This window comes from Haemorhous mexicanus, chromosome 1, assembly GCF_027477595.1.
Source record: "Haemorhous mexicanus isolate bHaeMex1 chromosome 1, bHaeMex1.pri, whole genome shotgun sequence".
Lineage (NCBI taxonomy): Eukaryota > Metazoa > Chordata > Aves > Passeriformes > Fringillidae > Haemorhous > Haemorhous mexicanus.
Window position 1 is genome coordinate 107,249,826 of NC_082341.1, and position 24,354 is coordinate 107,274,179.

The 24,354-nt window shown below is 40.3% G+C and overlaps 1 protein-coding gene across 8 annotated transcripts in view; it reads right to left on the reverse strand.

Annotated features, from left to right (window-relative positions):
- MTCL1 (microtubule crosslinking factor 1) overlaps positions 1-24,354 on the reverse strand; it is a 101,817-nt gene that overhangs the window by 12,156 nt on the left and 65,307 nt on the right. For 5 of the 8 annotated variants that reach the window (XM_059858260.1, XM_059858293.1, XM_059858268.1 and 2 more), the window contains 6 exons: positions 19,773-19,865; positions 16,706-16,936; positions 14,933-15,121; positions 8,714-8,881; positions 5,466-5,714; positions 1,081-1,386 (listed from right to left, as the gene is read on the reverse strand). In XM_059858260.1, the coding sequence (XP_059714243.1) occupies positions 1,081-1,386; positions 5,466-5,714; positions 8,714-8,881; positions 14,933-15,121; positions 16,706-16,936; positions 19,773-19,865 (1,236 nt within the window). The remainder of the gene's footprint in view (positions 1-1,080; positions 1,387-5,465; positions 5,715-8,713; positions 8,882-14,932; positions 15,122-16,705; positions 16,937-19,772; positions 19,866-24,354) is intronic. The other 3 variants (XM_059858300.1, XM_059858278.1, XM_059858316.1) reach the window with 1 other exon arrangement.

The window sequence follows — 24,354 nt, forward strand, 5'->3', positions numbered from 1 at the left end:
ACATGCTTTGAAGAAAAGAAGCTATGCAAATATCACCAAGGACAAATTTTGTTGCCCACCCTTTTGTTAATGGTGGTGATATCTGAAAAACAGAAAAGGGAAGAGAGATTTTCTCTGAAAATCAGACTGAATTTGAAGGAATGGGAACAGCAATCAAAATTAAGCACAAAACTTAGTTCCCTGATAGTGTTACCAACATTCTTTGCTGAGTACTTGGACATGTAGGAAAAAAAGGCTAAGAAATAATAAATATGGGATCCCACACTGCCAGCAATACACTTATGGCACTGAGGGAAGAAAATCTAACTGGAACACAGAACTACCTACAGCTATGTAACAAGGACAGTCACATTTCTTTCCTCTGTAAATCTTTTTTTCTCTTCTTCCTCTCAAAGAACTTGATTTCTCAATCCTTTAGTTTTATACCAGCATCTGGGGACAGGGACGCTTGGTTTCACTCAGAAACAGTATAAACAAACTGTGAAGACCTGGAACTGATGAAAATAAGCCTGCCACGGTGGAGGACACAGACTTCATTCACCATTTCCTGGTGTCATCTTTTAGCACTGTGTTTTATATCTTTATAGCTTTAAGGTGTGACTTCAGGGTAGGTACTTTGCTGATAAATAACTTTATTTTTTTAACATCTCACTCATGCTGATCTGCTCAGAAGGCAACCATGGCAGAACAATCAGAAGTGCCTCTCTACAGCACCTACTGCTTTACTAACAAAGTAAAGCCCATGTTTCTTCATAAATATGTATCTACTTATAATTGGAAAAGATTTAAGACCTTCTAAGCCAATATGTTGTGTCAAATATAGTTCTCATACATAACATAAATAGCCACAAGATGAATTAATCTTTGGGACCTTCAGGCTGGCTCCCAGTTGTCAAGTGACTGACACTGGTCTAATCAGCTTATAGGAAGGAATGAAAACTTGTCCATACCAAATTTACTACTGGGTAACTGTAAGCAGTGCCTGTGACACAATATCTCACTTCCTACAGCAGGGAAGCAGTACTGATTCTGACAGAAGAGATAACATGCCAGCATGATAAAATGTAGAAGAGCTCATACTTCTGTTAGTCCAGTTAAGAATTTCTCCCTCTCCAGCTGCCGAGAGCGATGCTCATCAGGCTCGTCGGGGGAGTCGAGGGACAGTGATTCCAGAAAGAGGTTTTCCGTGCCACTGCACCGGTCACTCTCCTTCAGCTTGGACAGCGCCCGCTCGTCGAACTGAATGGTGTCGGAGTCAGAGTAGGACCTGGAGCCCATGGAGCGGGGCACGCGGAGGTTCCCCTGCGGTGCCAGCGGCCGGCGGCTGCTCTCGCTCGGGTCACACATCAAACCTCCTCCTCTCCGCGGGCTCGCTTCCTTCTGGAGCTGGAGACAAGGCAGATCAAAAGGAACAGCAATTACTTCTGCAGTGTATGGCGTTTGGCAGGACTCATACTCCCCCAGGAGCAAGGCACCCATGACCTGGGGATAACAGCCCTGCCCCAGGGGTGCACCTCCAGGGGACACTGGCCTTGCTCTACTGGTCGTTCCACAAAGGGAGACTTCTCCAGAACTTTGATGCCATTACTCATGGGATTTTGGGGGACTAAATGTGTATATGCACAGTTTTGCTTATTTACATATGTATGTATACATACATACACACTGAGTATATGTGTATATACAAAATAATGCATCTGTCTGTAATCTGGTTTTTAAAGAAACAAATCAACACAGACTGTTATTTAAAAGCAACCTTGACAGCAGTACAAGTAGAAGCTGATGGAAGGGTGAGTGAATTGCCTTCTCATCAAAACAAAGACATTTTTCTTCTGGTCAGGAACACAAAGATTGGACTTTTATGTATATCACTTGTTTCCAGAAGTGGAAAATTATGCTTAAAAACCCCAAAAGCTTTGTTTTATAAATGGCCTAGCCTGAATGCATGGCTGGAAAGTTGAGTATTTGTACAGAACAACATTGTCAAAGGGAAGAATTAGGCCTGCAGAACACGTTCAAGGAAAATGTGTATTTATAGAAGGGACATCAAAGCCATTAACTCTACACTTTTCAAAAAAATGAACCATTAGTGAAATTGCCAATATTAAAATTAGATTATGTGATCAAGTTATCTTTTAATTGTAAATACAACAGGATGGATGAAGTAAGTGATAATTTCAAACATGATAAATGACTGCAGGAATCTGATAAGAACTCTGATGTTTTGCTAGAGCATCATGTTAAGGTTAGTGACAATAAACTGAAAATGCAAGTCATTCACTAGGGCCCTGGAAACTGAAAACCTATAAAACATATTCATCTTGCTGCTTGTGTTTGGAAAAATAAACAGACATCATATTGCTTAATTTAGACCACTTTAGGTCTCAAATTATTAAATTTACACTTGAGCTAAAAACAGTGAGATTTTTTCTTGATTCAGGTCTACAAAAAGGGAAATGCATCTTTAGTGTTTTGCTCATGATATACAAAACCTGGAACAGTTTTATTAAAAGGAGGTGTCCTGTAAAGGCAGGGCCTGGAAGGTATATATCAAGAAATCCTGGAGGCCATTCCTGAGCATATGAGCAAGATTCAAAGGAAGGAGAAATGGTAATTACATGCTTTCTTTATAGCTAGCACCAATTACAAGTCCTTCAGAGTTTTTGGGATCCTATAAGGACAATGTTCTGGAAACCTCTATGAGAGAACAATACCGATACTGCCTTACTCTCTGAACCTCAGAGAGCTGACAGGAGAATTAAAGTAACAAATATTGTCCTAACTTTTTAATAACTGCTAATAATTTTGAGTCCCCATGTGTTTATACCTTTAAATATACAACTTTTCATACAGGTGATCTTGTGGGTTGAAATAATTGTCAGTGTGCTCTGTGCACAATTACTTTTAGAAGTACAGGAGAGGGAGAGTCTCTAAGGGAAGTGACAGAGTACTTAAAAAGAAAAAACAACAACTGTGAGCTCTGAAGAAAGTAGGTCATCATGTTTTTTCTATGCCAGCAGTATTCCCACCACCATCCAGAGTAAAGAACTCTATATATTTTATACATTGGTGTGACTTCCCTCTTATCATACATGTATTATTCAGGAGCTGTGTGAAAGCAGACTGGCATAAAGCATTAGAATGAAATGTGGCACACACACTTCTGCTATCTCTTAGACTTTGTTTCAAACATACATAGTGGTGTAGTCTCCTCATCCTCTGTGTATTGCCATACATGGAATACACACACCAAAACCCTGGGGAGTAGGACTTCAGAGATATACTAATTGTTTCCATATAAAGCAGGGCATGGCTGCAATCTGAGAGGATATTCAACTAAAAGCTTGCAAATATTTGGAAGCTTCCTGTCACACAGGGAAATGTTTGGTTATAAGCAAAGACAGAGTTATGAAGTTTTGTAGGCAGGTAGCCAAGACTTCAAATGCTATTTCTGGTCATTTAGTCCTCTGAAGTTAACTCAATATAATATTTTTATTTCCCCTATTCATGGCCAATTCTGTGTACAACTCTGTTGGCGCAGTAAATATATAGTTAAAGCCCAGAGGTTTCAGAAACAGAACAAAAGGAATCAGTTCCAGCACTAGCTAAGAGCTATTTTGTAGGCTCTCCCAGGATGACACTGAGAGGTTATGTCAGGTTTTAAGAGAATTAAAAGCTAGGTAACATTAACAGGGATTTTTCTGTGGCTTCCTTCAATGTGCCCTATTCCCAGGGAATGGAAAAAGCAGTCTTTAACCAGGTTAAGTCCCTCAAGCTATTGAGGATGTACCTAAACCCCCACAATTTATAAGGACAGGAAAAGAAACATCCAAAGAGGTACCAGTGACTCTTCAAAGAAAAGTTTCTGTCTATGTTCTTAGAATGCTGCAAAATCTTCTGAGGGTTATTTAATTCCCATTGTGCATGAAGAATCCTCAGGAGGTAGTTTGGCCACTACACCCCAACAGTTAAAAACCAGCCCAGTTCATGGAGAACTAACTAAGCACCTTCTGCCACTGAACCCTGCAAGCCAGGAACTTTGCATGACGAGCTTTGCTATAAGGCTCATGGGGCCTGATGATTTTAACTTAGGAGATTAACTCGGGTTTTAACTTAGCACTGCTGTGTTGCATTATAAGGACTAGCTCAAAAAGCTGCATGAAATACACCCAAAGCCCCTCAGATATATAGGAGATTGAACAAATCAGATTATAGTTTGTTGATATTTTGAAATTTAGAAGCTCAAAAAACACTTTTCTTGGTCTATAAAATCTTCATGTTTGGCACTGCCCACCCAGGCCTACACTTTTAGCATTGATTTTAGAAATACCCACGTGAGCATGGGATTTTCCTAAATGTCTCTCTGTGGGTTTAATAGCCACAGCTCAAAGCAAGGTTTAGTCTTGTTCCCATTATATTTCCAGCCTGGTGTCTTTTCTTTAGCTTCTTGTTGCAGCCCTGACATGGGAACACGAGACACAGACAATGAATCTTTTTCAAAAATTGATCATGAAATTACACTGGGCTGTCATGGATTGAAACCTGTGAGGCCACTCTGTGCTTTTCTCAAGTATAATGCTCTCTAAAGGGCATGCACAGGTCTGGTGTGGTTCCATTTCTGATGTCCTAAGGACAGAAAGCATTCAGTTAGTTGAGGACCCACAATTTCAGTTGTTTCCCTTGCTTTTCCTGGAATGCATGACTCAGAGATGAACAATGTTCAGTCAAAAGCAATGTTTTAACTCCCCCACATAAAACTTCATTTTTTGTGTGGCTTCCAGGCTGATAATATATTCATTATGTATTATTTGTCTCTAATACTAAGCAGATGAAAATACAGATAGGCATGAAAACAAAGGGGTAGGTATGCATTTCCAAATTGGCAAATGATAACAGATGTTTGCCCAAAATTCATGTGACCAATATTCTTGTGAATATTTAGTACTGTTAACTGTGTTTGTTATCAGTCAGGGCTCTTCATGTTAACCTCTGTGTTCCTTTGCCAGAGAAAAAGAGTTCAGCTGAGACTGAATAGTTGCAGCAGGTGAATCTTTGGTGGCTAATCCATAGACAAGCAGCCTCCTTTGGCAAGAAGCTGTGCACCAAACCCTGAGTAACTCTGTGGGTTGAGTGTTCTAGCACAGAGATGCACTAAAGCTTTCAAACAGAATGTGACCATGCTTGTCCAGGGTAACTGAAATGAGGAAATGACCTCTAACCTAGAGCTGATTTCTCATAAGTGGTCTTTTATAGGATTATGAGCATTTTCCTTTTACTCCCTTGTGTATATAAATTGTTTCATAACATGAGAAACATTGATGTAGCCAAGGAAGAAAAATCATTCCTGTGCTGCTTCTTTATGCCATCCCTTGAGCTTGCCCTGAGTGCAGTAATGGTACAATGGCCTCATTCTTTCAGACAGGCACTGCTGACCCAGGATGACTCCTTACCTGATGGCTCCTTACCTGCTCTATCCTCCTGAGCAGCTCCTTCTTTTGGCGGTCCCACTCTCGCCGGTCTCTATCGAGCCTGTCCAAGAGCTCCACCTTTTCCCTGTTCCAGTTCTTCTCACTGTGCTGGATTTGCCAGCGGAGGTCCATCACCACACTGTGACTGTCAGCCAGAAGCTTCTTGTGCTCCTCTCTTTCCCTTTTAAAAGCTCCCTTTGCATCTGAACCTGTTTCTCCGGAGATGTTCTCACTCTTCCCTTCCAGCTGGCAATAAAGTCAAACGTTACAAGGATGTTAAACTTTCTGCAATAAAAACCTGTGCCTGACAATGGATTAGAGTTAAAGACCTAACTTTACAAAGGTAATGGCAGAATAATAGCAATTATTGCATCTCAGGACCTCAATAAATGATCAAATATGTTCAGAGTGGGAAAAGTTTTAAGAGCAAGACAGTGAAAACTGCAGAGGATAACTTCTCAAGATCTACCAGTTCATGCTGTTAAGGCACCAGTTATGATCTTTCTGATGGGAATATAGGTACCAGTAATGAAGGAAACATGGAGATAAACTCCAACCTCATCATTATCTCTGAGACAATTTCCAGGACAATGTCCTCAGCTACTGCTCTGCTTTTGTGCTTTTGCTCAGTGCACCTGAAACCTAAGGAGAGTGAATTCAACTTCTGAAGAGGCCTATCCCACAACAACCCTCAGCAGTGGTGCTCTTGTATGACTCTCCTGCCTTCCAACAAGAGAAGGTGCTAGCATCAGCAGCAGGTGCACCAGTATCACCCCCCCCATCTCTGAGGTTCTGGACCCTGAACTGATTTTAAGGGCAATTATCTGATGCCACCTTCCCTCCCTTCTTCAATTTCATGATCAGGGGTTAGCTTAAACAGATCAGAAGAGCTGGCCCAAGGTAATAGATTCATAGGAAAATATGAGCTTCATGGGGTGTCAGGAAGTCTCCAGTTGAACCCTCTCCTTCCATCATGGTACACTCTGAGGTCAGAATGGGTGGTAGAGGACTTTGTTCAGATGGATCCTGAAAAACCTCCAAGTGTAGAGATTGCACAACCTCTCTGGTCAAGCTGGGGCAGTGTTGTTGTCAGAGGGAAAAAGTGCTCAATTGTTTTGTGTAAGTTCAAGTGAGTGAAGAATTTATCCTTGGAATTGGACCTTCTGTTGACAGCTCAGTAGATGTGTGTGTGACTCAGAATGAGATATATCTCCATCCCCTGGCTCTGCAGGTGAAATGGAGTGAAAAGCAGCAAAAACTCATTTCCGCCTCTGGAGTTAACGTTGTCCTCAAAAATGAGAGGCAGCAGGTCTGCTGGGAAGCATATTCCTCTAGCAAAAGAGAAGGACAACACCTTCACCTTGCACCACGTGGAAAATAAGCCCAAACTCTCTGAGCAAAAAAACCCAGGAGTGATGCTTACTAGTTTCTGGAACAGCCTTCCCAAACAATTGACTGAGAGATTATTGCTTAAGTTGCTTAAATTGTACAGAGCTGCAGGGAACATCCTGTTACATCCACTTGCAGTGACAGGGGAATCTTAAAAACACCGTCATCTTCTACCACTGATTTTCAGAGTCCAGTTGTTTCTTTCAAATGACCAAACAACCAAACAAAAAAAATCAATTTTGAAGGAGCAGCATCCTACTTTAACAAAGTCAGCATGCCATCATCTTTCTCACACCTGTGTACCACATGATATGATATATGATATGATATGATATGATATGATATGATATGATATGATATGATATGATATGATGATATCTTATATTCCCCCCAGGCATCCTGAAGCCGGACCATTGGTCAGAGTCCTAGTGAGGGACTCCCATATCCTTAATGGGTACCATGTCCTCAGTGCAAATTCTCAAAGCATACACAGGGTTTGGCCCCTAACACTAAGTCCCTAACAAGTAACACCCATTGCCCAGTAATTACCAAATGTTATATATTATTTCCAGCATAGTAGTGGAGGTAGCAAAGAGCCTGGTAAAAGCCCCAGAAGGAAGGGTGTAAACCCTGAACAGGAGTTGCAGCACCATCCTGGTGCCAAACACCAGCCAAAGTGGCAGCCTGGAAGTTTATTGCCCATGCAAAGGCAAAGTAGGAAAGCTTGGCAGTTCTGTGGTCAGAATTTCTCCAAGTCTTTGTTGCCATCTCGAGCTCAAGGTAAATCTGTCACCAAAATATTTCGGAAGGATCCAAAACAGGAACTGATTTTGTTTCCTTTTTCAAGTGATACAGTGTTGAGAAATGCTGGTGCACTGAGAAGCAGTGGAACTAAGAATTTGAATCTTCTGGGAGAAGATTCTGCTAAAAATGAAAGCTGCCTCCTTCATTCTGGGAAAGCAGCCTGCAGTACCTGGGCAGGAAAAGCAGCACTCCCATCTCAGCTCTGTGTGTCACAGCGAGCCTCTAAAATTTAGTAAATCCTTCTAAATGTACCACCCTTCCAACAGTGAATATTTTTATTATATTTTACTTCTGCAGAGAAGCTCTATGATTTTTCTCAAGATCCGAATGTACTAATTCTCCCACCCCTTCCCTCTTCAATGTGTAAAATAAGAGCTTTTATGTCATCAGCTCTGGAAATAAATTCTTGTGGTTTTTTTGCTGATTTGTTTTTATGCTGCTTCAGAAACAGTACATCTTCTGTGAACTGCCACACATGACACCGAAGCACCTGGAGCCAGGTTTTATACAAATACTTCTAACAGTATCCCGTGGCAGGTAGCGAGAGCTTTCTCTTCCATCACTAACCAGGAGCTTTGAATGGCTGGTTTAATATCAATATATTGATCTATCACTTCAGTGTTGTTGACTCACTCTTTTCTCTGCTATAAATCAAATACTGCAGTTGTTACACACCAAGGCACAGTGATGAACTAATTGTGAGCGTGCCAACCACAAGACATTTTTCTCTCCAATAAATACAGACACCCACATGTCTCATTACCACAGCTGATACATCGCCACCCAACTCTGCTGAGAAAATACAGCAAGAGGTTCAGTTCCTTTGTTCTCACCTATGCCACACAGTGCCCACTGCATGGGCCCTTGTACTGGGACAACTGGAAATCCAAGAGGCAACTCAAGCAGCAAAGCTTTGATCAGGCTTCAGGTGAGAGCTTTCAGACACCAGGATAAAATGCATGACTAAAGCCCCTTTTCAGTTTGTCGTAAATTTCCTGTTTCATTAAGCACCTCAGCTGTCCTTTGCAGGTGTTGGACTTGGGGCACGTTACCTGTTGGAGGCGGCACTTGAGTTCAGTGGTTTCCACCTCCCAGGCTGCCTTGTGCAGGGCATACTGCTGCTGGAGGCCCTGGCGCTCCCGCTCCTCGTCCCGCAGCTCCGAGCGGAAGTCATCCAGCAAACCCTTCAGAGCGTTCAGGAGCTTCCGGCTTTCACTCGCCTGACACAACAAAGCAGACAAAGTGCTGTCATTGGATGATGGCTTTAATCCCCAGTTTCATTTTTTGTAGGATGAAAAATGACTGTGTGTCCACTGCATGGAAGAGAAAGTGCCTGGGCTAACTTTTGCATGAGAAAACTAAGAATAGCAATCTTCTCTGTCTAAAGGCTGCTCAGGAAGTGGTTGAGTCACCATCCCTGGAGGTATTTAAAAGACGTGTGGATGTGACATTTTGGGATGTGGTTTAGTGGTGGAATTGGCAGTGTTACGTTTACAGTTGGACTTGATGATCTTTTCCAACCTAAATGATTCTGTGGATTCTCTTCTCGTTAGCCCTAGGGCTGATGCTTCCTGAAAGCCAAAGATACTTAAGTTACTCTGAAAAAGGCACTAAGCATCTTTCTGGACTGAGGACATAATTAATAACTTTTTTAAAATACTGTAAACCAAAGCTAGAGTATCATTCCTGAGGTTTGTAGGATAGTTATATGTCTGTCTCACACATACAGTTGTTGCTCTGTATCAAATGCCAAATATTTGTAAACTACATAAAAAGAAAGGGGATAACTTTTCAATGCTTTTGTATTATCAGATAAAATTGGTTTGGGAAATACAGTGAGGCTTTGAGCAGAGTATCTCTGCTAAGGTACTTCAGTAGTCTGTACTTCATATTCCTGCTCCACACCAGGCAGTTGCACCCAGGTTAGCTTTGCAGCAGCACCTTCTGGGTACCAAAGGCTTGAAGGCCAGGGAGGCTACTTTCCCTCTTGCAGAAGGGATCAAAGAGCAAACCCCCATTCATGTCTTGTTGAGAGCGTCATGGCCATGCTGAAAATGCTGTCAGAGCTCTTGTGGTAGCCATAAACCAAGAGTTGAGGTAAGCTGAAAGTCTAGCCAAGAGCTGACATCACATATTCTTACTCAAATCTTATTTATTTTTCCTTAGTTTTGGAATTTACCTTCTGCACATTCTCTGGGCACTTGCAAAATCTGCCATTTTTATGTTAAATATCAAAAAACATTTTCTAAATATTCATTCTGGATTAGTAAAATAAAAGGTTTCCCATGATTTTTTTTTTTACAGTCACTGAATCAAAAAACAGAAATATATTATTTATTTGCCAAAAATTTAAATCAAATATTCCTAATGAGTCTCTTAAACACCAGGGAGTAGCCAGAGATTGTATCTGACAAGTTATCCCAACTAGAAAATACTTTAATGAAATTATACTTGACTAGCAGACACAGCAAGGGGCAGAAAAATGGGAAAGATTACTCAAAAAATTCAGCATTTAATTACCTGGTTCTCAGGAATGTGTTAACTCCATTGGGAAGGCCTAACTCAAATTAGTTGTCTCCATCCTTGCATGATAGTCTAATCAAATTTTTTTTAAAATTTGTTTTCTGAAATGAAGGCTTCCTGCATTCCCTCTTATCTGGTATTTCATGAAGTAACTACATGGAGGCTTCTTTGAAGACAAGTCAGGTAAACAGAAGTATGCAAAAATCTAAATAATTGTCATGTGCTTTTTTCAATGGCAATACTTATAAAATTTTGTGCAGACAACTAAGCTGACTTCATTTGCTCATCAGATTTTTGGCATTACTGAACCCACCTCACCCATTTTTGTATTCACTAATTATACATGCCAAGGTGCCATTTTTCTTTAAAAAACAAGCAAACGTGGTCTACTTTTTCCAAGCCATTTAATGCATCAGCAAAAATATGCTAGATGTAGGGAAATGACTGCAGGTGCTCACTGACTGACCTGTCTGGTTGGGCTAATGAAAAGTGATGGTGTACAAGGTGGGGCTTTGCAAGAAACGCACCCACAGAAGCAGAATTAATTCCATTAACATTTAATGCCAATTAGCAGTTTCCTGCTATCCAGCAGCAGTCTCCATCATGCATATAAGATCACCTACTATTCAATATGCAATGAGATTTTATGTTTCCACTATGCATTTTTATTCTACCACCTAATTAAGGCTAAATTCTCCAAACATTTCAAGCCCCTTGTGTAATAATCAGAATAAGAACTCCTTTGAAGTTTTGCCCTTAATGTCACAACAGGAGCTGCTGGGTATTGGAGGCATCAAAATCTGGTCTCATCCTCTTTGAAAACCCTGACTCCAAATGTCTGTGAAGTGTTTTCATTCAAGAGCCACATTCTCTGTTTTCTGGTATGCTGTACAAACCTTTCTCTGGCAAAGCAGTCAAAAGGCTCCACAAGAGAAATGAGGCAGAAGAAAAGCAAAACCAAATGACACCAAAGCAAGTTACAACTCTCATTCCTGTGCATACATTTGATAATTTTAAAGTCCTATAAAATTTGGTTTGCAAAGAATAAGATATGGACTAGTACACAGAGGACTCAAAAGAGCCTCATTGCAGGTTTGCAGCCTACTGTGTTGAGGGCATTTCTTATTTCTAGAGGCATTACATCAATGTCACTGTTATGAGACAAGTACCCCAGGTGCCCCCTGGCTTGCTGGGATTTTAATTACCTAGCCAATATAAATCCAATTTTGGTTACATGCTTTGTACTCCTGCAGAGGAGTCTCTTCTGCATGACTCTGTATTTACAGTCTGAAGCTGGAGAAATCTGTGAAATTATTTTCTTCTCTTTTGCCAAACTGGAGTGGTTTTGGAGAACAGAGGAAGTACTTTTGATAGAATGTGCTCTGAAATATGTTTACATCTAGCCGTGCTGTAGACTTTGTTGGCAAAGCAGCTTATTCATAAGACTAAGTCCTGTAAATACTCAACAAGTATTGTTATAGTCTTCCCCTTCCTTTCAGACATGTTGCACAGCAGAAATTTGGCATGGCTGTGATTCCCTGGACAGCCTTCCATGCAAGGAGGTGGCTCTTTAGCACCTTAGCTGTTTCTAAAATTTAAAGCTTAGAGGAATCTCACTGATTCACAACTGATCTAAGACAAGATAATTACAAAGGCTAAAACAAGGTAATTAAAAAGGCTTTACAAAAGTTTAAAGACTTGTATCCATATCTCTGGATTTAAAGAAAAACAGCTGACAACAAACAAAACTTTTATGTAGCAAATTCCAGTTAAATTCCAGAACACTGGAGCATTTTCTGAGTCAACCACAGAAACAGGAGCATCCAGCTCTAGAAAAGTTTTGGACAAGAGCAGTTTGGTTCTGCTTTCAATCACAATTCATTTTTCTCTGAGAATTTCCCTTGAGAATTTCACTGAAGACTTCAGCCACAAGCTGGTATTACAAGCAGTTTAGTAGAGAAGTCAATTAAAAACACAAGGTCAGGAGCCTAAACAGCAAACCAGAACCGTGTATTTTTTCTGTCTGATCACAGATGTAGGCAAAAGATAAGCTGGATCTTGGTGCAACCCATTTCAGTATACTCAGGGCTTAATGACTATTCCTTTGGGCTTTTCTCTTAGCTAAGCTTTGAAAACAAACATTGTATGAAAGAAAAGAGATTAATTGGGGATTTTCTTGACACCCCTTCCAGCAACAACACTACTGTATTGTTTTTTAATGCTTTTTCCACTGGACCACAGATAAACTCTACTCCTTATTCCCTTATCTTACACCATCCAACAGGCATCTCACCCTTCATACTCAACTGAAACAAATCTCTTCCTTTATCCACAGGCTGTTCTCCTCTGCTGTGCTACCAGTCCAACTTGCTTGATTATCTCCTAAATATAAACAAACTTCCAGCCTGGCTCTTAACCTTGCCTGACACTTCCTGCTGTGTCCCTCAGCTACCAGCCAAGGGACAATGTCATGCAGGAAAAGATGAACTGACCCCTCTCAGATCTACTCTGCTTCTTATCAGCTTAACTTTTTTCCGCTCTGCCTTGTCTATATCCCTCCACACACTGTCCAAATAAAAATCCCAGACAAGCCAGACTGGGCTATTTTTCAGATCATAGCAAAATAAAATTAAAAGTTGCATGTTGAAATTATGGCCTTCGGGTTTATAATATTTCTCAAAACAATTCCACTTTCCAGGCAGGGTAAGAAAGTCGGCAGCAAGAGTGCAGTCTGAAAACACAAGTCATTAAATATTAACATTAAATGTTAAAAATAAATATGGGTAACCTCAGGTTACCATAAGCTCTTTCTTTTTTCTGACCTAGTTATCTCAGCCACTCCTAGACTAAGTAAAAGTTTCATTCCCTATGTGAAGAATGTGCTGATGCATTTCATCTTGGAGCTTGTCAGGCAGATCCAGCAGCTTTGGGTTCTTCTGGGCAGGTGCAAACCTTGGAGACTTCCAGCTGCACCAGTCATTCAAAATTCCCTGTATAAAAGGTGTTTTTTCCAGTTGTGGGCGTAAGGAACCTGCAGAAAACCCCTCAAAACTCAGTGTGTTTTTCAGCACAGCAGTGCTTGTGAGAAGATACCCTAGTGTGTGCAAGCAAAAGAAATAATAGTGCTTAAAATGAGAAATATTTAGTGAACTTATTCATTCCTGCCGTGTTGAAATAACACTTTTTTTTTTTTTTTTTCGGCTGCGGAGCAAGGAATGTGTTTTATCCTGACAAGTTCATTGGGATATCATGCACTATTTATCATCATGGGGAGTACCAAGATGTGGTCAGTTCCTATGGATCAGTTCTTCAAGCAAGATTAGCTGGAACTGCTGTGATGTATATAAAAATGAGTTATAATCAATTTACTGGCCATTTCTGCCACCTTTACTGAGATTAATGTCTAAGCAATGATTATTTCAAAGAGTACATAATTCATTTGAATGTTCTTGGTTATTTTAAGAGCTCTATATGGACAGTTAGTACATGACAGAGTTTGTAAAGAAACAACATTTTGGTGTATATTTATTTTACTAATTCCAGAATAAATCAGTCTACAGATGGAATGCAGTCAGATGATGTGTTCAAGAGCATCTCTTGCATGGCCTTCTACAGCCTTTTACCAGCAAAGAGCTTGCTGAGAGGAAGACAGTGATGGGTCTGGGTGATCAGCAAGGTAGAACCTTTCCAAATGCCAAACTATTCAAATGAATACTAACTTGGTAGCACATTTCATAGAAAATAAGAGTTAGAGAATATCCTTTTTACAGGATAGAGACTTCCTGTTGCCTGCTGCAGCACATAGGCAGTTAGTAAACAGGTTGTCCATAATCATGAGGGTCTGGGGAATTCAAGGTGAAGAGCTCAGATGCAGAGACAATCCCCAGGCCTGCAGTGACTCCAGCTAAGCTTTGTGATCATAGGGAGCACACGTTTGCCTGAGAGCTGTCACTGTGGAGCAGGAAAGCCTTGGATAGAGAGGGGACATCAGGCACAAAGACTGAAGACTTTTTTCCCCCTGGATTTGTTTTTCACATAGAATTCTTGCTCCATTCTATTTATGATTGCAAATAAATCCATGTAACAAGATGGTCTCATACGAATGGTTTTCATTTTAAAAATATAATAAATCTGTCTTCTTTTTCTATTTGTATTGTTACAAATAGATTAGAATAGTTAGTATATTAAATGTACAAAGGAAAAAGCTAGGACACATGGCAGTGCTTTGACACACAGTCAGGGTACAGGAGATGCCAGGGAAAAGTTAATATGATTTGATTTCAGGCTTTCAAAAACAAGCCCAGTGACAGGAAGGAACTCTTACATTGTTTTCCCATCATCTCTAAGGGAAACATTAAATACATGTGCTGGTTTCTTAAATTATTTAAAGGAAACAAAATCACATGTTCTTGCTAAAAGCTTGACAGTAGAGTACAATAGATGTGCTCAGACAAGAGGAGCCTGTAAATTCTGCAAACCATCACATACTGATAGATGTTTCTGGGCAAACAGCCACAAGAGGAAATAGGATTTTTCACTGATAGCATCTGTCAACAGAAGAGCAGTAATCACGTGGCTCGTGATTAAATTTAAATATAAATATAATGGATGAAATCCACTGTAATTGCTGTGTAGCTAGAAGTATTTACACAAGTATGATTCTAGGTGATTTGACACAGCAGCACAGAACTCTCTCGGAAAATCCACAGTTGCCATTGCCAGGGAAAGATATATAAATGGTGCAGTACCTGCTTCTGCTGCTGCAGTAACTCTGCAGTCTGCAGCTGTGGTCCATGATCAGTGCTCTCCGAGGTGGGGTGCTGGGAGAAATCTGTCAGTGCAAACACAACATCCTCTTCCTCCTCCTCTCGCTCTGCATCATTCGCCTTCTGCTCAGGCTGAATGCTGAAGTCTGGGAGGGCCTCAGGGTGCTCGATCTAGAATGCAAGAACACAGGAATGCAGGAACACAGGAATGCAGGAACATAGGAACACGATTTTCCCATTTACCTCTGGGGCCAGAAATCTCCTGAAGTACTAAGGGAAGGGACTGCATCTCTGTGGTGGCATATATTGACCTCAGCTCAGGCCACAGAACTGATCTTTGGGTGGTACATCACCTACTGCATATGTGAACACACCACTATGCAGGCACCAGCACAGAGGATTTATGCAGCTGGGGTGGGTCTAATGTCACATGATGGATATAATCCATCACACATTAATCAAGAACTATACAGGACACTGCTGTATTGTGTGATGAAGTAATGGAGATTAGGAAGTATCCAAATCTGTAATTTTATTTTCTACAAAGTCTGAGCAAAACAAGGCTCCAATAAAACTGGGCTGGTAACAAATTAACCAGTTAAAAAATCCAGTCAATAAATGAAAGCTTTTAGGTATTAGAAGATGAGCTAATTTACACAGAAGCAAATTAACACAGCTAAAGTAAAGTAGAAGCAAATTATTTTTAAATAGCTACTCATCTCTTGTTTCTGACTCATATTACCACAGCAGATGAATCTGAAGATGTTCCTCCACCTTTATCTAAGAATACAAAACATTGGAGTATTCAGCTTAAGCACACTCTGACCAGACCTGAAAGGTTACTTGTACTGCCAAATGCAGCAAACCTCGAAAAACACTAGGTATAAAAGGACCAGAAATATTGAGAAAAATTACTCTGTTGCTTACCAAATGGCTTCAGAATTGCATGAACCTGCAAAACAAATCTATGGCTCTCAAGAATTTAGTGAAGAATGTCAGAATGGGAAAACATTTTATTTTTTTTTTCTCTAGCTAAGAAGCAAATGGTAATCCTGGGTGTGCAACTCAACACTTCCTTCACAGTGCCTGTTGGCTGGCAACCACACCCCTGCTGAGATGTGTCAGCTTGGGGATTCCAGGTTGTTATGTACTTCTGAAATTCCTGATCTTGATTTAGCCTCTACTTAGAAAAGCACCATGATGACGACTGATGTACTGTTGCTGACGGCGACAGACGTGTGTATGGAGAAGGGGAACAAATAAGGATGATTCACTGTAAGTTCCCACATGAAGCTGTACAATTCTCCTGCCAACACAGAAACAGAGCTTCCCTCCATCTGTATTGCTGAAGGCTTTGTAAGGAACACACTGTGCGCAGGATGAGAAAAACAACAGCACTCAATCCATCTAAACAGATTTGACTCCCTCACCTTGCTAATGTGCTTTTTATTCTTTCAAAAAATTACTCAGGAGTCATATCTTTGAGACCTAATTAATTTTTCATTTACTCTGTGAGAGTATTTTCGGACCAGCTGTTTGTACCAGCTAAGGGTTTTGCTTTAACGATGGGTGATCTGTAACATATCATGCAGAATATAGCTCAGCACAAGCCAACACCAGCTTTCATGTTTAATTTGAATCCCCTTTCAACATATGAGCAATTTGAAAGCCGCTGGTGCCACACCATATTTCAAGTCTACACTTAAAGAAGGGACATCCCAGTACTCATCTGGGTTATTAAGGTGGGACAGTTACCTCTAATGTGTCCTCCCCTTCCTCCTCCATTCGCTTGCCTTGCCGCCAGTGTTTCAGCAGCCACTTCAGTTTGACGTACAGGAGAAATGTGTCCTTCTTGAAATGCCTGAGTTCCTGCTGCAGCAGATTTTTCTCCTGACTCCAGGTCTTCTCCTCCAGTTTGTTCTGCAAAGTCAAGCTCTGCACTTCCAAGTCTTTTCTCCGCAGGGTCTGCATATGCTCTTCCTCCAGCTTTAATGGAATAACAGGCAACATGTCAACAGGGTGGTGTCCTGGGGCAGTCTCCAGGAGTTGTACTTCACTGGGTGAGACAAACTGAAATCTCTAATTTTTATCAGTAGTGAGCTGCTATTGAGTTTGGCTCAAAAAGTTCTTCAGCAGTTATGACTGCTGAGGAAATTAGAGGATAGCAGATGATAAGCTTTTCTTAGATAACCATATGAAAGTAACCTGCTGTGGAAGTGGATATTTACTTCAAAGATGCACAAGAGCTTTGTAGCTGGTTAAACATTCTACACCACTCATATTTTCCTCCCTCTCTTGATTGTATCTCTGCAGTAGGTTCCCAGCAGAGGCACCAGCCCACACTGCTGCATATATCACACCTATTAAATGTATTTGCAGCCATTTGTACAAGGTGGGACCACAGCTGCCCTTCAGACAACCAGGAATATTTGCCTTGCTACTTCCCCCCACAGGCACAGGTTCAATCTTTCCACAGTTGCAACATCTCCCTCTGCCTCTGGGAGGGCAATGCTTTGGAAAACACCTCCAGCACCTCAGATAGCACTACTGGTCCCTCACTTCTTGCAGTTCATACTTGAAGGCATCTGAATGATACCACAGCAAACAGTCTCTCATTCTGGCATGACTTTATCTGGGACACAAGCAGGAACTGAGGAGACCAGAACAGATTGCAACCCAGCATTTGACATGTCTCAGCCTTAGTACTAAAATCACCAAGAAAAGCTCATTCTTTAGAGGACATGTGTAACTACACCTGTTTCAATGCAAGGCCACCTGAAACATCATTCTTTAAACGTGACCTCTCCCTCAATATATTAAAAAATCAAACCATGGCATGACCTGAACCCAACAGAACTTGTACAACTTAGTTGCACAATATCTCCATATTGTGCATAGATGAGAAAGTGTTTCCACTTCAGCCAAGCTGTGGCTTCTTCACAGATGAAGAAAATGCAGATGGAAAATGAGTACAGAGACTGTTTACAGGTGCCAGCTTCTATTTTCCATTCTGCAGAACAACAGCCTCTCCTTTTCCCAACCAGCTCCATAGATAAAATCTATGAAAGCCACAGTACACTTATGACCAACAACCCAAACCAGTGGAACACGTCCTGCAACAAACAATGCTCACATAAGAATAAAGAATATTTCAGGGACTAGGACTCCCTAGCAATAAATACTGCTGAGAAATATATGTTTGATTTTCATGGCAACATTCAGATGCTTCTGAAATAGGCTACCAGCCCATATGAGATAGTTTCCTAAGGACTTGCCTGCCTTCTAAATGAAGTGCTCCAGTATAATGCAAATTTTTAGCATCTATGCTACTATGCCTTAAAAAGTTCCCGATTAAATTGAAATTATTTACAGTAGTGGCTAGCTTAAATGTGTTTAAAATAAAGTTTAAAAGTAGTCTGGAACAAAATTAGCCATAATGGCCCAAAAAAACATACACACAACTCCTAAAAACACTCATGGATATTATACACTGCTAGCACACATCAATTTGATGTCATTAAATGTTCCTAAAAATGAAAAAGTAAAAGAAGGGCTGATTTTAAATTTAGTTTTTAAGGGAAGAAAAAAGTAGATTTGATGTTGAGGACCATTCTTCCACCAAATAAAGTTATGGTTAAATACAGCAAAAATCTGAGTAATTTCCACCAGAAATCCTGGAAGGTGATAAAAAAGGAACATTATCAACAGAATGGGCGTAATCTGGAAAAAAAAAAAGAAGAATCCAGAAGATGCTTTTATTCTTCTATTTCTGCTGGCTATCAACATGAACAGCTAGCTATGATTTTGGTGCATTTTTTATCATTTTGACAAGATGTTGTATTTCAAATCCCTATCGTCATGAATTCTTGCAGAAGACCCTAGTGGAGGTAGATTCATAGACTGCTATGCCTTTTCAATGGATAGCAATTGCAAAAGAAAAGAACTTTAAGAGACAGGCATAGCTTCCAAAAAGCTTTCACAGCTGAGGCAACTAGGAAGGAAATCAATTGACTGGTTGCCTTCAAAAGCTCCAGTGGAAATCTGCTGTGGAGATCAACTGGAAATTAAAGCTAGTTATGAAAAAACAAGAGATACCACTTGGGCATAAAGAGATTAGTTGGCACAAGGAAAAATTCTTTACAGTATGCAACAATTATGCTGAATTTAGTCCATGAAGTAAATTTTAAAAGAAAACTTCAGTTAAGAGCCAAACAGCCTGCAGAAATTAGCAACAGATTTTTTTTGCTCTAGGAGCTAGAGATCAGAAAACGATTGACTAATCTGTTCCAGCCTTCAAAAGAGCAGGGAGAGCTTGTGTAAAAAAAATATTATTTATTCACCAGCTATTAATAAGAAGATTGGAAGCACTAAGTACTGAGAAATATGAGAATGAATGTCCTGATGTGTTTCTGCTATGTGCACATAGCAACTCCTCTGACTTCAGAGAGGTGCTGGATTTTCTTTCGGCTAGGAGGAGGCAGAATAAGGTATGGAGCCAAACGTAGCTCCCAGGGATCAAACACACCCTTCCCCAGCTGACAAAGAGCTGAAGGGTGACAGAATTCTCCATGCAGTATTCCATGCCTCTACCACAATTTCCCCTGCAGAGGGGGGGGGACAAAAATTCTCTCCACCAAGCGGAGAAGCCAGATTCGCAGTGGCAAAATGGGCTTGAGTTTAGATTTCCCCAGATTCCAGATTCTTCATTTACTCAGATGAGGTCACACAGGCACAGCCATCAGGACACGAGTTCCCACAGTCCTGACAAACAAGGCTCACACATCACGGTCATGCGTCTCTCCCAGGTGGGTTTTGTATTTACCTGGATGATCCTCTCTGAAAACTTTTCTTGCTCCTCTCGGTGAAGTCTTGTCTCCTGCTCAAGCTGAGCCTGAAGCTCCTGTATCGATACATTCTGTACAGGTAAAACATGGGAATCCCTGAGCTGATCAGCAGGACAAAGGGGAAGGTTTAGCAGAAAATGTGTCTTGGGGGTGTAAAAAAAATGAAAAAGAAAAGAGCCACAGACAGACATCTGCACAATGCAAGATTATCAATAGTTAAAACCAAAGCACAGTGTGCAAATAAATAACAATGTCCTAAATCGGTGTGGGAATTTCCTGTGTGGCTTCTTCTGGAAACTAAAGCTGGAATGCTGATGCTACATATTGGATATTCTCTTCAGGCCTCTGCTCTGGATTTGCACTTGAATAGCTGAAACTCCTGTTTGCAGGATTATGTATTTGGTGGTGCATTTCTTCATCATAATCAAAGCTGTAAAATTTTAACACTTCTGCACAAGATGAATCTAATGCATGCATATTAAACCTATTTATTCACTTGCAACAGTTTTGATAGGGCAGTTAGGGGATAGCATTTATTAAACCAAGTATACAAAAGATCCCTTTCTTCAGATACAAGACAGTTCTTTGCACAAGTCAAATTCATTCTGTGATTTCTACTCAAAATAATTACAACAAAAATGTCACGGTGTTAAGCTGTGTGAGCCTGAGATCTGACCAAAATAATTAAGTTTCCCCACTTTCAGGTCCAATACTGTTTTATGCTTAATATCTTCAATTTTATGTTCTCATTAAGTTTGGCATCCCATCAACTTTCTCCTGAAAGTTACTTAACTCAAAAATAAAGACCCAAGAAGGCAGAGTCAGATCTCATTATTTCTACTGCAGTAATTAATCTTGTGGCACTTATATACTTGATCAGAACTTTCTGAGCCCTTCACTTTGTGTCTCACATTGGTGCCAAAACTGATTTATCTGTACAAAAGTGATGCTCAGCTGGATGCCATCCTCTTCACGTGTGTGACCACAGAAAGCACTACGGCACCAAACTCCTACTCCCCAGAGCAAAAATGTACTTAATGACAGCGTTGCTTCAGGCTTCAAAGTGCAATCCCAAGTTCTCAGCTGGCCCATGTCCAGCAGCAGAGGAGGACAGCAGCTGCAAGGACACAACAAAGGTCGTGGGACTGCTCTCATGGGCTGTGTTACCATTTCCCCGCCAGTGTCGGCCCTGCATCCACCTCCTTGCCACTCCTCCCTTTTGGTTATTCAAAATTTATTTCTCCCTGGAACAGACACCTCTTCTTGGGAAAAATGAGGTAAAGCAAATGGAAGTATCCCAAAAACTACCTGCAGGACCACACTCTGCTGAAAAACAAAGTGGAGCTACATAGACTTTCTGGGCCCTAGCAGTTCCTTCTTTACTTGAGCCATTTATTGACTTGTGCATGCTTGTTTTGTACCTGAGGAAAAGACACTTCCATCCCTCTGAAAGGTACACATAAAGTGACTAAGAGAACATTGCCTGCCTTATCAATTTCATGGGTCTCTGTAATGTGTCTGCAGACATTTTATAGGGCATAATGTCAAAATTTGGATTTGAAAAGAACTGCTTGTGATGGGATTTGTCAGTTTTGCACAATCATTTGTAAATTCTTTATTTAATTCTCTCATGCTATAAAAGAAAAATTACTTTCATCAGGAATTTCTGCCTTATTTTATTCTGATCAGGCTTTTTTAGGAATATGGCAAACAAAAACAAATGTATCAGTTCACTAATGTATAATTTTAAAAAATATGTTCCTTCCCTTTATAAATTCAAAATTATTAATCCATCCAATTTTTTTACAAATATGGAGCCCATGAAAAGCCAAATTTCAGGAAACATCACTGCTAGGATTATGCTGGAACTGTTGGAATTACTGAAAAGAATTATGAAGGCAGATGCAGTATTACATGCATGCCAAGGCAAAATCACATCACAACTGCTTTGTCTCTTTAAGGACAATATATTTTTGTAAGTCCTGAAGTAAATTTAAGTTGGAAAGCAGCTAGTGCATGAATGAAGAGCTGCACACTTTTTCCCTTCCAATGCAACCTGAGAACTCTTCATAGTCTATAATGGTTTATAATGTCATTTCTACCAGAGGTGTTGGGATAGCTCCACTGCTCCAATCACGGGATGTAAGGCTGTTTAAGTGCCTAATAGACTGCTGCTATAACAATCTATTAGGATTGTGGATAAATAATACTTATAAATGTATCATGTAATATTTGTGTAAGAAGTTCAGGTACCTGATGGATGTCTGGATGCCTATTTGTAGAAATCGGTCCCCGACCATACAACCAGCAGGCTGTAGTCTGTGGCACAACTGTGGTTTTGTTTTGTTTTGAAAAGGAACATTACTACAAAATGGACACAACAGTTGATAACCTGTTATATTCCATTCTTTGCTTCCTTTGTTCTCGGGAAGGAATGTGCTACACGAGGAACAGAAGACACCCCGAATACGACAGCCACTGCACAATGTGCTGACATCACAGAACAGACACACACTCACTACAACAAACACGATACCGTGGGGACTACGAGCTAGTACTACTCTGCCATAGCACCACAGGAACAGCTGCACTTCATCCACAGCTCAACACCGACTAACAGTTTCCCATGTATCCCACTTATTGCATTACCAGACACACTTCCACTCCTGTCCCCTCAGACAGGCACAGCCAAATCCTTCTGCTCAGTCCTTTTATCTCACCTGTTATCACTCCAGAACAAGCTAATCCATGCTGATGTCTTTACCTCAAGAGGATGCACAGAGAAAAGTCATCCTGGGGACTTCACCACTGCTCCCCCACTGTACCGATCCCTCAGAGTTCCCCCCCTCAGAGCTTTGACAGCTTTTTAGGTTGCTTTGCAGCTCACAGAATCCCACATATCTGCCATGACTTGTTTTTACAAGATTGCCATCCAAGACAAGGTATGACTGGGGTTTTTTTTTTTGTCTGCTTTCTCCATTTTACCATCGCTAATTGCAACTTCAATTAGCCTAAAAACTTAAACAATTTATATGCAACAACCGTGAACATGAAATTTCATGGAATTTTTCTCTTAAGCTTTTTTTTTCCCCCCCTCAGAAATGATCAAACTAAATAAGGCCTGAGGAGGCAGGGTAGAATGATGCTCTCCAGCATTTGCGTGCAATTCGAAGCAAGTTAGAAGACAAATATTTTATGCTGCTCCTCTAAAGGTACATTATAATGCTTTGATATTTGGACCTTACATTCAAACACATAGAAATTGCTACTTTTTCACAGATTGACAGCTGGCTATTGCATATGTCAGAAAGTTCCAGTGCCTTTTGTTATACCTTTTACATGCAATTCACATCTAACTGAATTCACAGAGGCTGCTTCTGAAGATGTACTCTTCTTCTCACCCCTTAAAAATAGATGACATATATTTCATTTGCTAGTATAGAACAAGCAGCTGTGTGGTTGTTTGTCTGCGCTTATATGAAAAGCTTCTGAGTTTGGGAAAACACAGAACACTTCACTCCAAGTCTTTAAAAATCCATCTCATTGTATGGATAGTACACAAAGTCTCACCAAGTTCAGTTAGGACTTAAATATCCAGATTTACATCATAAAGGGTCTTTTAAGCCATTACACTGTCAACCTCTGCAGAATCTTACATAGCAAGAAAGAATACAATACATCAAAGTAAATTATTCTTGCATCCCCTAATCTTGGTGGGAAGGAATAATCACAGCATCAGTTTATCTTTCTTCTTCCCACAGCTTTGCATTGGAGGAATAGTGGACATAAGACATACAACTTTCTATGTGGTCCTTGGTTGTTGTTTTCGGGTTTTTTTGCTTTTTTTACCAGAATTAAAAAAAAATCATAATGTCTAAACCGTTCACTGTTTCCTTTCTGGAAAATCAAAACCTTTAACCAGAGAAATGCATGTGCAAATTTTCAGCACATGGCTGGGAGCTGCTGTAAAAACCATCCAGCTGAAAAACACTCACATGGAGTTACGAAAATTGCACAGAAACAGCACCAGTTAAAAACCAGAACTGTCAAAATATAGATCAAGATTCTCCTCATACGTCCAAAATGGATCCATACAGAAGTTTTGATTCAAAGCAGGTGGTAAATTGACTTACCTAAGTTGCACATCACTGTATATGGTTGGTCCACACTTAACCCAGTAATTAACTTAGTAATTAATACATTCCTTATTGGCATGATAAGTAAGGAGAATGGATAAACATATTAAAAGTGGCTTATATGCTATTCCTATTTTATTACTAGACCTTGTGGGAAACATGTTGTTAAAGACATGCTCTCACCTTCTCCAGCCTAGTTGCTTTTATTTTAAATATCTGGTGACAATTCACTCCTTTTGCATGAATTCCCTTCATGGTTCTTTTTCCATAACTTATAAGTGTCAGAGATTTTATGGCATTTTTCTACACAGAACTAAATGTGTAAGTCTTTAAAAGCCATGTATGAAAACAATCAAAACCTGAAATGCAAAGTGCTTTTGCGTTTGATATACACTTGTTCAGAAAAAGGCAGAACTGAGATCCT